The 15,845-nt window shown below is 34.4% G+C and overlaps 1 protein-coding gene across 2 annotated transcripts in view; it reads right to left on the bottom strand.

Annotated features, from left to right (window-relative positions):
* Positions 1-15,845, bottom strand: part of GPBP1 (GC-rich promoter binding protein 1) — a 69,103-nt gene that overhangs the window by 1,064 nt on the left and 52,194 nt on the right. For both annotated transcript variants that reach the window (XM_027605148.1, XM_027605147.2), the window contains 5 exons: positions 13,735-13,919; positions 13,004-13,144; positions 11,534-11,701; positions 10,905-11,092; positions 4,112-4,214 (listed from right to left, as the gene is read on the bottom strand). In XM_027605148.1, the coding sequence (XP_027460949.1) occupies positions 4,112-4,214; positions 10,905-11,092; positions 11,534-11,701; positions 13,004-13,144; positions 13,735-13,919 (785 nt within the window). The remainder of the gene's footprint in view (positions 1-4,111; positions 4,215-10,904; positions 11,093-11,533; positions 11,702-13,003; positions 13,145-13,734; positions 13,920-15,845) is intronic.

The following is a 15,845-nucleotide window of genomic DNA, read 5'->3' as shown; positions in this document are numbered from 1 at the left end:
ATTGTATTCTACCCTGTATCATTTCTGGAAAACTAGTTTAATACAGTTAATTGATCCAACTGTTCTAACGAAGTATTTCCGAGGACTAAATCCTTACCTTTTAGAGAACCACAATTAACATCTACCAAACCAAAAAGTAAGTAAGTAAAATTAGTGTTTATTATTAGCATAGTGGAAAGAGCACAGATTGTCAATCCAGACTGAGTAGGTGTGGACAAACCCTACCACTTGTTAAGGTACCAAATAACCCTTTTCCAAATTTTCATTTTCTTAAGTGAAAGTTGTACTAAATACCTTCAAATGTAACCAGAATAAAATCAGCAGCCATTATGCTTTAGCTGTTATTTTTATTATTCTGACCAAACTGGACTTTATTAACACACCCCACAAACTGCTTTATTCACACTTTGCAGAATAAGTAGAATACAAACTATTCCAGTAGGTAAGTATTCAAATGAGGTGCACAAAATAACAAAATCAAATACAGCCCTTTGCTTAACCAGAGAGATTCTAATACTGAAGAAAAAAAAATAGTCTTCCATTTTCGAAAATGAGAAATCAGAACTAAACGTGTTAGATGGTAATAAGTAAGAACTGGGCCCAAAGATCACAAATTGGGGGGGGGTGGGGAGGGGGGTGGTTAATCCAAATTAGAAACAATTTAAAGAAACAAAATTAAGTTACATTAATAATGGTAACACTATACTCTCTAATAACTCTGGTCTTCTAAATTTCTTTCATGAAAAATCAGTCTCTGGTAATTTACACCAAAATCTCTAAATACAACCTTCTAAGACCAAATCCACCTCTATATTATTATTTCGGCCTGTCTAGAAGTTTCACATTCTAGAGGGTGTTTTTTTTTTTTTTAATCATTAAATCTTGAGTATTAGGTTAGGATCCAAATGAAAAGAGATGCTTACATCACAGCTAATTTTGTTATAGACTTTGACAAACAAGAAATAACAGTCTAGAGTCTTAGCCCTCAATTGTCCTTTTGCCCTATTTAATTCTCTATTTTCCATAGCAGATTTCCTTTCTACCTAAATTATACAATTTAAGCTACCTCCCCTTCACTTTGAACAAATGACTTTATACCACCTTTACGGAGAACCAAAGCCCATGTATGTATCCCCTGGTGTTCTCAGCCACTGTGATTACAAATACACCTTGACCCTTTCTTAAAGGTACACCTTTACCATCCCCCAAAGTTCTATCCTTGCTTTTCAAATACTTATCATCAGTGCTGCCTCATTTTTCCACAGCCTGAAATCAGCTGGAGAACTTTGATTTTTAAAATAGGGGGAGAAAATCTTTTAAAAAAAGAAAAAACCCAAATCTTTTTTCTATTTTCTCTAAATGTCTGCACTGTTCCCACAAACATCTAACTTAGCATGTTCTTTTTAAAAGCCTCCTAAAAAACCAGCTCCTCCTTTACTCCTGTTTATAATGATACAATTATCAGCTCATAGGTTAACAAACTGGTAAATCCATACAAAGGACTACTACTCACCAAACACGGGTCCGTTTCAAAAGCATAAAAGCAGCCAAATCTAAAACTATACAGTACTTGGTTCAATTACTGAAACATTCCAGAGGCAAATTATGGTGACAGAACACAAGTCAATGTCTGCCAGGGACTGCAGCTGGGAGTAGAATTGAATACCAAGGGGGATGATGGTTATACATCTGTCATCTGTCAAAACTCATCCCACTCTGCACTTAAAGTCAACGTTTTTATGTAAAATACACAGTATTAAAAAAAAGACCAAAAAATCCCTTAAAACTGTTACCCATCATTAGCTTCACAACCATGTTACGAAAAATAACATGGTTCACTAAGAACTTCTGAATAAAAAATTTAAAGTGGAAGAAATATGATATTGGAAAAGAAGTAAAATTATCTGTTCACAGATAACATGACCTTATATGTAGAACACCCTAAAGATTCCACACAAGAACTGAGAATATAGCAAAGCTGCACAATGAAGATCAACACACACGTCAGTTATGCTTCTGTAACAATGAATAATCCGAAAAGGAAATAAGAAAATTCTATTTACCATAGTATTAAAAAGAATAAACACTTAGAAATAAATAAGGAATAAACAACCAAAAGGGGCCAAAAATTTCTACAATGCAACTATAAGTCACTGCTGAAAAAATTTAAAAAACACCAATATATGTAAAGACAGTCCATACTCCTGGATTAAAAGCCTTATTATTAGGATGTGAATATTACATCCAAAGCAATCTACAGATGAAATGCAATCCCTATCAAAATCCCAAAGGTTATTTTCTGCATAAGTAGAAAAACCCATCCTAAAATTCATATGGAATCTCAAAGGATTCCAAATAGCCAAAACAGCTTTTAAAAACAACTAAGTTGGAAGTTTCATGCTTCCTGGTCTCTAAACATTTCAGAGTTGAAGTCATCAAGACAATGTGGTACTGGCAAAAAATCAAACAGAAAAGACCAGTGGATAGAAAGCCCAGAAATAAACCCTTGCATATACAGGTGATCCCTGAACAATACAAGGGTTAGAGGCACCAACCCGCCTCCTCCACCCCATGGAGTCGAAAATCCATGCATTTCTTTTGACTTCCCCAAAACTTAATTACTAACAGTCTACTGTTGACTAGGAAGCCTTACAGATAACAGAAAGGCAATTAATATATATTTTGTATGTTATATATATTATATACAGTATTCTTACAATACAGGTAAAAAAATGAAAATGTTAAGACAATCATGAGAAAATACAGGTACAGTACTACAATCATAAGAGAAAATACAGGCACAGTACTGTAAAAAAATCTGTATCTAAGTAGACTCATGCAGTTGAGATCTGTGTTCTTCAAGGAGCAACTGCATACTCAAATGATTTTTGACAAAGTTTTGACAGATTATATCCAAAGGAATGAAGGCAGGTCCTTACAACACAAAAACTCAAATGGATCAAAGACTTAAACGTAAGAACCAAAACTATGGAACACCGAGAAGAAAACACAGGGGAAAGCTTCATGACATTCAGTTTGGCAACATTTCTGGAATATGACAGTAATAGTAGGGGGACCTAAGAAAAAAAAAATAGGTAAACACGACCTCATCAAAAATTTGAAACTTTCATGTATCAAAGAATATAATCAAAAGAGTAAAAAGGCTATCTATGGAATGTGAGAAAGTATTTGTAAATCATGTAGGAGTTAAAATCCACAATACATAAAGAAGTACAACCACCGGATTAAAAATGGGCGAAGTACTTGAATACAACGTTTCTCCAAAGAGGATACACAAATGGCCATGCTCAATATCACTAACCAATACTGAAGTGCAAATTAAAACGACAATGAGATAACCACTTGGGAACCATTAGAATAGCTACTATCGAAAAATTAATGAATTCTTGAGCACCACTGGTGAGAATGTAAAATGGTGCAGCTACTGTGGAAAAATGGTATGGTGGTTCCTCAAAAAGTTTAACACAGATAACCGTATGATCCATCAATTCTAATTCTATCAAACATTTCCTACTACTCTTTCAAAAAAGAAACTATGGAGACAAAAAACAAGATGTTTCAGAACTTGAAATATTCTTATGCAAGGAAAAGGATAAAAGGTGAAGTTATTTGGGAAGCTACTGATGTTTTTTACTTATCCCCATACTATTTAAAAAAAAAAAAAAAAAAAAAGTCAGGGCGCCTGGGTGGCTCAGTCGTTAAGCGTCTGCCTTTGGCTCAGGTCATGATCCCAGGGTCCTGGGATCGAGCCCCGCATCGGGCTCCCTGCTCAGTGGGAAGCCTGCTTCTTCCTCTTCCACTCCCCCTGCTTATGTTCCCTCTCTCGCTGTGTCTCTGTCAAATAAAATCTTTAAAAAAAAAAAAAAAAGTCTGGAACATGATAAATTATAGACATATTATTATACTAATTCCTAAGCACTGCAGACTAGTTTAAAACAAAGCCAATTCTGACATATACTGTGATGTCTAATAAATTCCTAAAGAGAAAGGTATAAAAACCTCCCTTCCCTTAAAAAATGCTTAGTGTAATATGTTGTTCTGATTAAGGAAGGCAATTTAAGGTGAACCTGTATGATCCAGGTCTTCTCACCTGTTCACTAATAACTTGGAATTCTCTCATTTCATCCTCAGTTAAGGGAGCACATGTTTCATCATTCTCACTGTCTTCTTGCCAGCCCATCTCCTTTAACAATCTGAAAAGAAGGTAGGTAATAGGAAATAGGTAAATTCAGAGCTTCACCCAAGTAGGATAATACCATTTACATCGTGTGCAAGAAAACACCATCCAGATCCATTATACAAAGTCCTCGAGACAAAAGAACTTGTTGGGGCGCCTGGGTGGCTCAGTCGTTAAGCGTCTGCCATCGGCTCAGGTCATGGTCCCAGGGTCCCCACATGTGCTCCCTGCTCGGCAGGAAGCCTGCTTCTCCCTCTCCCATTCCCCTGCTTGTGTTCCCTCCCTCACTGTGTCTCTCTCTGTCAAATAAATAAATAAAATCTTTAAAAAAAAATTGTTTACTCTAATGCTTTCAATCTTTCTGAAAATGAAAAGTTAGTTAGATAAGATTAAGAATGAACCATGCAATTGCTTTAACTTTGTTGTCAGAGGTTCTCCAGGCTGGAAATTTGCAAAAGGGTCTCTAGCTCAGAAACTGGAAAAAAAAAAATTGTTAAAAACTTAAACTAAAAGTAAAAGCAATAGTCCTCCTGGTGTTCTTTAATATCATCACAATCTATCATATTCTTAGCTACTCATTAGGTTTTTTACTTTGAAAAGGCTGAGCTATCTTACCCGCTACCTTGCATTTTATAGTGTATTTACCTGTTGATATCACCTCCTACGTGTATGCCAGTCATCAACCTCAACACATATTTCAATGTGAAAGGAGCATTGTGTTCTACAGTAACAGAAAGACCACTTTTTTAAAAGCTCTTAACTAGGATCTAAGTAAGTAAAATAAATGTGGTTATTCTGTTTTCCTTCCATCCTAGGCAAAGAGAGCTTAAAAAAAAAAAAAAAAAATCAGCAGGGAACCAATGACTTTTCTCCAGTCAAGCAAATATGAAAATCAGTCATAGCTGATACATTTGACAACTATTTCAAGGTTTGTTTCTTATACAGCCACATATATTATACTGGTCTGTCTGTATTGGTTTTTTAATAATTATCTCTCTTAAGTATTTGTTATTTTATTTATACCTACTCATCTTTCAACTTGAGCCTGCCACAAAGGTCTTGTACCTTTTCAAATAATCTCACAGAGTATCAGTGCTCAGAGAATCTGAATAAAATTTAACACAACACCCATATTTTACATATAAAGAATCAAGATGATGTAAGTAAAATAACTTGCCTACTTGATGGCAAAGAAGCAAAGAGAATTCTGTTTTCTCCTTCTGAATTAGTTTATATTGCAACAAACCCTTTAGATCAAAATGTCACAAATCGTTGTCAATTACTATTTCTCTCATTCCTTTTAATCATTTAACACTTCTTTTCCAACACACTGTCTTCACTCTTTTAACCTAGACAGCTTCTTATGGAATGGCATTTCCATTCCCAATGCCACCTAGTTCAGAGTCTAGAGACCTAGACTGATAAAACAATCTTATTTTTGCTAGATCCTTTCTTGTTTCACTATTAAAAACTGAATGTTAACTAAACAATAATGCAAATGAAACAAATTATTTCAAACTGTATAGAAGACAAGCATTTCTAAATGTCCAATCTCATACCTTTCCCTTTCCTTCCAGTAGGTGTAACAGTTAACTGTTTCTGGAATAGCTTTCAAAACAAGTACTTTGCCCCACAGTTAGTAATATCACTGTGACAGTGATCTGTATCTTTGTTTTTTTCATTAGCATTTCTCCTCATTCTCTCAAACTATTACCAAGTCACCCATACACCTTACACTTTCACAATACCCTCTAAGTGTTTCCAATTGCTTCCCACTTCCTAAAGAACTCATTAACTTTAACACCATGACCACAAATTCAAATTTCTTACATTAGAAAAAGCATAAGTTTAGAAGCAGAGGACTTCCTACTCTATCACACACAGGTATATAAGCCAAAGGCAAATTCCTTCACTTCCCTGAGCTATTTCTTCAAATGAAGAAGCTTGAATAGATCTCGAAGGCCCTGCCTCTTCAATGTCATCTCTAATTCTATTAAGGACTACATACTCCCTCAAGACACCTCACTCACTGCCCCTAAAACAAACTAGGTATGTATTCAACCCTAAATATCCCTTTCACACCCCCTTCTTGTCCTATTAATGTCTCACCTTTAAAGATTTAATTTAGCTCTGAATTACTCCTTCTGACTGGTACTCAAGCCATGAGATCTATCCCAAACTCCCTTGAATTTCTCTGGCACTCATTTGATGCTTTCAACAACTACCCCCCCGCCCCACCTGCTTAACGTTCAGGCTATCCTCACTATCATGGTAATACACTGAAACTTGACAACAAAACTAAGAATATATGTTTTTAATATTTTATATGTTTCATTATTTTTCATTTTAAATTTGTTTACACATGTGAACTAAGAACTGTCATCCTTGAGAACTGTATCACTGACACCTGATTTGTTAAATTCAACCTATGCAAGTACTTAATATGCACGTAACTTAAGAATCACAAAGTTTACAAGAAATCTGAAGCCAGGGAAAAGAAATATCACTCCATTTTCAGAGAAATAAAACCTAAAATGTAAAAGACGACATTAACTTTGTTACCTCAAAAAAAAAAAGTATTAATATGTATCTGTAGAACACCTAGAAACATACACTATACAAAGCAGAAAGAAAACTCAAGCTAAGAAATTTAAATTAAAATGGTTCCCAAGTAGTAACACATTTACTTCCTCTTTTTATTGACTTGGGATCCTTTTTAGCAAATGCAACATTTCCACAAAATAATATACAGTCTTTAAAACAGAACAAAACAAAGACATATATAATGAAATATTCATTCAGGTAGTCATCACTGATAATCTCTTTATGCAGCATGGGTTCCCCACCAACCATCCTAGAGTTTATTCCAATTCTGGATCTCCTCTTCTTGCTCTATTTGGCTTAGTTCCTAAATCCTATTCTCTCAATTTTCTCATGTTACTCGTCAGCAGAGGACCAAACTCTGTCAAGGTATGGAAAGTCAAGTCTCTCTTCCCTGCATCTTCATGAACCAAAGAAGAAACCACCAAAATGCTTTCTACACTATGTCTGCAGATGAAGAAATAATAACATTAAATCATTCATTGTAGGTACTGGGGTTATAAGAATATTTTCTAAGTAACTGTGGCTCAACCTTCTTTTGCCACAAAATATTGAAGGCAAATAAAAAAAAAGGTACTGAAGTTTTGACTCTACTATTAAGTTTCAACTTTTACTACAGCCTTAACAGTTTCTACAAGTAAATAATTATCTTTATTCTTTTATTGCCTATGCTGTATCTCCCTAAAAAAGAATTCATCTTTTACTATCATTAGAACACATGCTTTGTACACTTTCTCTGCACAAGACTTGTTCTCTTGTATCAACTGCCTGACTAGAAATATGTAAATGACTACTGGTGAGAATGGGAACTGGAAAAACATCTTTGGGTACTAACGTGGCAGAATCTGATTAATCATGTGTGCGATTTGACCAATCAACTTCATTCCCAGTAGTCTGTTTTATACACACTTACACAAATGTTTAAGGATATAAATACAAGGATATTCACATGGGCACTTTTAAGATTTTATTTATTTACTTTGAAAGAGAAAAAGAGTGAAAGCAGGGGGAGGGGCAGGGGGAGAGAAAGAATCTCGAGCAAACTCCATGCTGACCACAGAATGCGACAAGTGGCTTGATCTCACGACCCTGAGATCATGATCTGAGCCAAAATCAAGAGTCAGACACTGAACTAACTGAGGTACCCAGATGCCTCACATGAACACTACTTGTAAAAAAGAAACACAGGGAAGGAGATCCCTGATCAGTAGGTAAATAGTTTCATGAATTATATCCATACTACAGAATAGTAGCTTCAAAGGAGGTATACAATATTTCTACTAGAATGGGAAAAAATACTGAAATGTCTACTTACACCTATCTTTTCAAATAGGAGTTTCTGCACGTATGACATTGCAACCATTACTTGGCCTATGATCAGAGTCACAAGTCATAAACTGTATCATGAGGTAAAGGGAATCCTACCCTTTGGGTGGGAATAAAGTGTGGTTACTGATCCATTCATACTAAATGCATAGTAACAAAAATACAGTTTGCCCAAACAAGTAAATTTAAAGATATTACCTAGTTAAGTTAGCTTAAAATTAATTTAGTTAAATTAACTCTCATTAAATGGGCATTCACATTTATCATCCACCCAATAAATTATTTTAGGTAAAAGGAAGTCCAAGTTGGTATAGGAGGATTACAAAATTAAAACAAATGCCTATATTCTCATATACAATAGTTATAGCCACATCTAAAAAGAGCAAGACATGATCTGGTAAAGAGCAACAAAAACCATCATGGAGATAAAGAATAATGTATGAATTGGGTCAGAAAGACAAAGACTTAAAGGGGTCTTTAATATAAATTTTTAAAAGTTATTCCCCAGTGGGTATAAGCCTATGTCCCCACTGTCTTAGAATTAAATGAAGTTCTAAGAGAAATGGCATGAAACTAAACAGAAAGTCAAGTCAACCACCCAGGCTGTTAAAAAGTATCACTCCACACTGAGCATGGTCCTAAAGGATGTTTAAAAAAATTTTTTTTTAAGATTTTATTTATTTATCAGAGAGAGAGAACACAAACAGGGGGAGCGGCAGGCAGAGGGAGAAGCAGGCTCCCTCCCCCCTGAGCAAGGAGCCCTGACATGGGACTCGATCCCAGGGCCCTGGGATCATGACCCGAGGCGAAGGTGGATGCTAAATAGGACTCAACGACCCAGGCATCTCAGGAGGTAAAAATTTTTAATGGAAAAACAATTCAGTTTACACAAAGCAATTACAGGGTAATGTATGACAATATAACTGTATATTTTATTGCTTTAGTAGTTACACTGAAAAACTGCATAAATATGTATGGAATAAAGCCTATAAAAATGAAAACTATAAGGGCATCTAGGTGGCTCAGTCGGTTAAGCATCCACCTTCAGCTCAGGTCAGGATCTTAGGATCCTGGGATTAAGCCCCCACATAGGGCTCCCTGCTTAAAGGGGAGTCTGCTTCTCTCTCTCCCTCTGCCCCTCTTCCAGCTCATGCTCTCTCTCCCCCTCTCAAATAAATAAGATCTTCAATAGAAAAAAAGAAAATTAATACTAGTATATATGGTAGAGAGCGTAAGTTTTGGTGCCGTAATTTCTCCCTTCATGGTGTTTGAGTTAAATCAGCTTAAGTGTATCTCTGTACCACAATTTAAGCTTCAATAAAAGTCTGCTTAATTAAAACAACAACAACAAAATCAAAAGGAATTAAGCAGAAGTCCTTAAGTCCTTCATTTACTAATGCTGAACCCTGTGGTTTATTTTAAGATCACATGAAGGGTTATTTCTACAAAATACCTGCTCTTACCTCTACAATCCTAGAAGAAAACATAAAAGTTCACTCTAGACTTCAATACTCTTCAATTCTTAAACTTAAGAGTTCCCTATTTAAAAACTGTTTAAAGACTGTAATAATGGAAGCACAAAGCGCTCTTCAAAGTTTGCAAAAAAAAAAAAAAAATCACATATTGAGACAATTGTATATCCACATGGAAGAGGATTAATTTCGACCCCTATACCTCACACCATGAACAAAACGTGCAAAAAGGAATAAAGGGGAAAAAAACTGATAAAATGACTTCACCAAATTTAAAGTTTTTATATTTCAAAGGGCACCACTGAAAAAATGAAAAAACAACTCAGAATGGGAAAAAATATCTGCAAATTATATGATTATGGACTTATATTAAAAAAATATATACAGAACTCTTATACAATTCAGTAAGACAAATAATACAATTTAATAATGGGCAATGAATTTCAACAGGTATTTCTCCACAGAAGACATACAAATGGCTAACAAGTACTTGAAAAGATACTCAACACGGTCAACACTGATTTTTAAGTGAAATGCATTATTAAAAACCACAAAAAGATACTTTATATCCATTAGAATGGCTAAATCAAAGACAGATGGTAAAAGGTGTTGGTGAAAATATGCAGAAACTGGAAGCTTCATATATTGTTGATGAGAATGTAAAATGGTACTGTCATTTTGGAAAATAGTTTGGCAGTCTCAAACTGTTAAGCTTATATGTCCTAGCAATTCCACTCCTGATATCCACCCACCAAAAGAACGAAAAACATGTCCATACAAAAAGTTAGACATGAATGTTCCTACAGTAGCATTATCCAGAATACTCACCAAATACAAACTCAATACCCATCAAAACTGATGAACAAAATGTGAAAGAGCCATACAGTGTACTGTTAATAACAATACACAAGGTAGTGACACACTCTACAACATGAATCTTGAAAGCATTATGCTAAGTGAAAGAAGCCAGACATAAAACACCAATATATGATTCTATGTATATAAAATATCCAGCAAAGGCAAGTCTATAAAGAAAACAGATTAGTAGTTACCTAAGACATAGAGGAAAATGGAGAAATAAATGCAAATGAGCACAAGGTTTCTTTTAAGGGAGATAGAAATGTAAAATCAGAATGTGAAGACAGTTGCACAGCTCTCAATATACCAAAAATCATTAACTGAACACTTAAAATAGGGGAAATTTGTGGTAAACAGCTCAATAAAACTGTTAAATCACATTTCTATACTAATATTAAAATCCTGGATGTAAAACATGCAGAGAAAAAAATGTAAAAATAAATACTAACCTGTGTTCTGCCTCAAGTGAACTGGAAAGAACATCGGTTTGTGGGAAGGTTGAAGACCGAATGATCTGCTGAGAAATTACAGAGGCATTGCCATTCTCCTGTGGAATTTCATTTTCATCAAAGTTTCGGTTTATATCCCTTTCTTGGTGAGTACTATTGCTGTTATGCAAATTAAATGAATCCTCATCCTGATTTTTAGGGAGTTAAAAAAAAAAAAGAATGAGTTAGAGAATATAGCTGTTGAAAACTTTAAATAGATTCTGGTTAGATTTCCACATAGTAACTAAGTATTATAATCATTAAATTCAGGAGACCTTCTCAGAAGGTATAAAATTAAGCTGTGAAGGATACCCACGGCTTTCCGACTCTATGTCTTCACATTTATTCAACAAACGCCATCAAAAGGATGAAAGTAGGCAAGACGGGACAACAGAGAAGAAAACATCATTTTGCATAGAACAACAGAATGATAAAAATTTATACAAAGAGTAAACTAGCCTTGCTTTCAGGGAGATGACTTTTTTTTTTTTTTAACAGAGATGACTATTTTGATTAAAGTTTATTCAAAGGTCTTAAATGGTATCTGCCCAAATATTTCAATGATATGTTAATGTCAAACCAAGAGTTACCTTCTCTGAGCCAGCATGACTTTCATCTTCATGTTCCTCTTCTACTCTGTCCCTTTTCAATGCTTTCAAAAATTCACTCTTCTTATCAGTGCGCATACGTGTCAGTTTGGTTAGACGAGGCTGCTGATTAAGTTTGTCAACAGGTGAAGAGGAATTTGAGCGATTACACTAAGAAAAAAATTCAGAAATATTAATAAATACGTAGACAGAATCAATATAAAGTTAACTACCACAACTTCCTATTTCACCCTATTCACAATACAAAATTGATTTTAAAGTCTTATTTTCCTCTCCTTGTTTTATTTATCCCACTGAATGAGTAAAATTCTTTTTCTTATCCCATAAAACAATTAAGGTCTGACACTACTAACAACTACTGTTCTAAATTGAGAGCTTAAATATAATTTCATAAAACAGATCGTAAACCTATTTAAATATGCCTATAATACATATAGGACAGAGTTCTAAGGCTCTAATTTAAACAACTCCAATAAAATCTTTTTATAATTATTTACAAACAGATACACAGGGAGTTTATCAGGTAGGATTTCACCAAGGAAAATGTTTGTGGCAGAGCAGGAGGGAGATGGGGAGGGAAATGTACTAGAGTCCCTTTGTTTTTGGTGCTTTGACAGTGGAATACAACAGAAAACAGAATGTTAAAACTCTGTGTCACAGGATTTTTAGCCAAGGAAAACTACCATAATGCCAAACTGTTGGCAATAATGTCTACAGACCATAAGGAATCTAAGCCACTATTACCAGCTGAGAATGCTGGTCCTCTGATCCCAGTTCTAAATTTCTAAATTTACTGGTTTACTAAAAAACAGTAAATGAGGGGCTATGATGTTCCAGTACAGTACACAGGGCAATTTCAAGTGTAGCAACATAGAAACAAATGTCTTTTGACCCTGAAGTAATCAGGGAACTCCCTGGTCCAGAACCTTCAGAAACTTGGTCAAATGACAGAGAGATACTTAAGCTACCAGGCATTCAAAGTCCATAAAATGACAATATTCATCTTTCTCTTCCTCCTCTCCTCTCTGGCCCCTTGAGTGTTAACACTGATAAAATGTCTATCATCCCCAAAAGATTATATGATACAAATCCTCATTTTTAGTCAAGGTTCAATCTTACAGCATAACATAACTATCACAAATGTCAAAATTGCAATTGTCATAATTCTTTTAAAAATTTGTACTTGTGGCTGATTGTTACGTGGGCATTTCATTGTATTATTTTCTCTACATTTTAGGATACTTGGGAATTTTGTTTAAAAATATTTAAATTATTCCTACTTAAAAGTGCAAAAATGATTAGCAAAGATCAAAGTATCTCAAGCAAGTCTTCCGAAAGAACGGAAATACCTCATTTTAATATATTCATTTAATGAATCTATGCCTTCAGCCTGTTAATTAAATTATGATTAAAATATGCTGCATTCCTCAGGAATAATTCCAGATGACATACCTCTTTCACTGAAGTTGTTGATGGACTAAAATTCTTGGCAGTTGATTTAAAAGCATTGAAGTTGCCAACACCATATGTAGACTCATGAGGGAAAGAAGTCCCAACTTTATTTTCTTTAGTTTGGCTTTTCCATTGTGTAGGCTAAAGAAAAACATACAAACATTAATGTGTTTCAAAAACAGATTATACGGAGAATAACAAAGTGAACCCTATAAAATAAAAATGACTACATGCAACTCATAATGCAATTATTTTTGTATTACATCTTAATCATTCCTACATATTTCTCTTTTATCTTTTCCTACAAATAAAATCAAAGGCTGGCATTCAGATAAAAACATCTGGCTGCAATGCTATTTTTTCAAAGTTTTATCAACCTAAAGTTAGGTTTGCTTTATCAAAAAACACAAGCAGGAGCTCCAAAAACAAAACTGAACACCAAGGAAACGACACTATATATTATTAAGCATATATATCATAGATTCATCTGGCAAAACGAAATTTTAGATTCCATTTACTACTAGTGAAACAAGAAAACATATACATGGACAAACACACCATTTAAAAGGTAACTAAAATTAATGACACACAATGAGCCAACTCTTCCCACTTAAAAGTCAGTGCCCCACCAACAACGCTCTCACTTTGGTGTAAAATTTTTAACATTCTTTTCCTAAGTAACTCAAATTAGTACCAACTTAAAACTTGCATTTTAACAATTTAGAACTTACTTTTGTAGGTGGAGCAGCAGGTTTAGGGACTAAGCCTTTATAAACACTTGGACCAGTCCCGTTCTTAACTGGTTGTGATTGAAGATTTCCTACCATTGGGAATCCAGATAGCTGTAAGTCTTTTGTATTACCTTTCTTAATGACCAGCATCCTTGGAGCTCTAGATTTAGGATTCGGAGGATATTCTGCATAAATAAAGCACAAGCAAGAGTTACACACAGCTTAAATTTTAGCATAAAATTAAATCACCCAAAATACAGCATATTCCAAACCTTGATTATATTTAAAAATAATAGCTGCTTCCTGGGTAAAATAATTAAGCTAAATAAGTATGAGCTATATTCCTGCTTCAGAAATAAAAGCTACAACATAATCAAACAGAATATAGCAAGAACCGAGCAATGTCAAGTAATACAGATGATTTCAGCTCAACAGTGGCCTAGAATATTAACTATGACCAAATCAAGATTAATCTACACTCTAACATATTTTTATTTTTGAAATGCAAATTTCACCCTAGTCGTGCCTAAGACTTGGAAGATAAAAGTACATTATATTTTTGCCTTTTCCATTTTAAAAAGACATTTTCCCTAATTCCTTCTCATTCTTATCTCACTTATATAGTTATTACCAATAAACAAGAAACTACAGTCCCTCTATTTCTAAATTTCTACTAAAGTTATGACTAACAGAAAATAGAATTCTATTTTCACAATACCAAGTCATTCAAATATTTATTGGCCATCTAACTACAATGAAGGCATTATGCAAAAGTTACGGGGCAACGAATTCAATCCTTCTCAAGATAGTACTTTGAATAGCTGCTAACTCAAAGCGTTTTTCTCAAGAAAACTGCAGTTGTTAAAATATGAAAAACTGCCCACAGTTTAGTTTATGTATACCCCTAGAGTTTAGTTAGTGTAGGTGTTACACGTGAGCATGTTCACAATTACTGTGGTGAAGTGTTTCCTCCCTTACAAAAATTCTCAAAGTATCAGTTTCATAGTTGGAGAGCTTAGAGTAAAAGAAATGAACTTAAGGGGAGAAAGCTTAGAAAATCTAAATCAAAATTAGCATAATGAGTTGCCTACATGTTTGTGAGGATGCCCAACCTCAAAAAACTAAACAAACTTTCTACTAAATCATCTCAAAAACTAAACTACACAAGGATTTGGAGGGACATGAAGGTAGTCTCAAAGTTTATCGGAGACTTCAAACTCCTCAAAATATACAGCTGGTACGATGCTTCATTTATTTTAATGGTGAAGTACAAAAGAACAAGGACCTAGAGCAAACAGCAATCTTTGCACAGGTTAAACATATGGCTCACCTACTAAGGCAAACATTCCAACTTCTTGGAGGCCTTAAAAGACCTAAGAAATAAAGGCTAAGAAAGAAATCTTCAGGCACACAACACAGAAATTAAATAAGCAATATACAGCTTTTCTAAAGAACATACAAATTAAGTCAACAAAACAAAAATTAAGGATAAAGATCTCAAACACAGGTGAAAGAAGAATGCTAGAAATAGCACTAAACAATTTAAGTTTTGCAATTATTACTTCTGGTAAACAGATGATGACAGCGTGAATAAAATTGTAAAAAAAAAAGATAAATTAGCAATTCTTAAAATTCAAATTTAAGAGAAATTCTTAACAGCCTGGTATCCAAATTCTAAATGAAAGTCAGGAATCTGGAATGAACGGTGCTGGGAAATGCAAACGGTATTAAGTTTGCAAGGTCTCAGAGAAATTCAAGTATTGAAGCAGAGGACATTTCTATCAGTACACCACAATTAAAGAAATTCAAACATGACTGATAAGCACTTCCAGTTCAATATGGCCCATTAAGCACACATTTATCTTCTTTACCTTATAGTAGGTCCTTATGTTAAAATTACTATAATGAGGGAAGAAAACAAATACAACAGGAAAAGGGTCATCTGCAAGAGATGGTATCAACCCCACACTTCTAGAGAAAGAAAGAAAGAAAAAAACTTTAGCGTATCCACAAAGGAACCTAACAGCTGAGGATGGGACTAATCAACCTTACAAAATCTTGGATTATAAACAGGACTTGAAAAAAACCATACATGGCAGAGGGAAGAAGTG

Source organism: Zalophus californianus, chromosome 5 (genome assembly GCF_009762305.2).
Source record: "Zalophus californianus isolate mZalCal1 chromosome 5, mZalCal1.pri.v2, whole genome shotgun sequence".
In the NCBI taxonomy this organism is placed as follows: domain Eukaryota; kingdom Metazoa; phylum Chordata; class Mammalia; order Carnivora; family Otariidae; genus Zalophus; species Zalophus californianus.
Note: the sequence above shows the minus strand (reverse complement) of the source record. Positions and strands in the feature narration are given on the sequence as shown.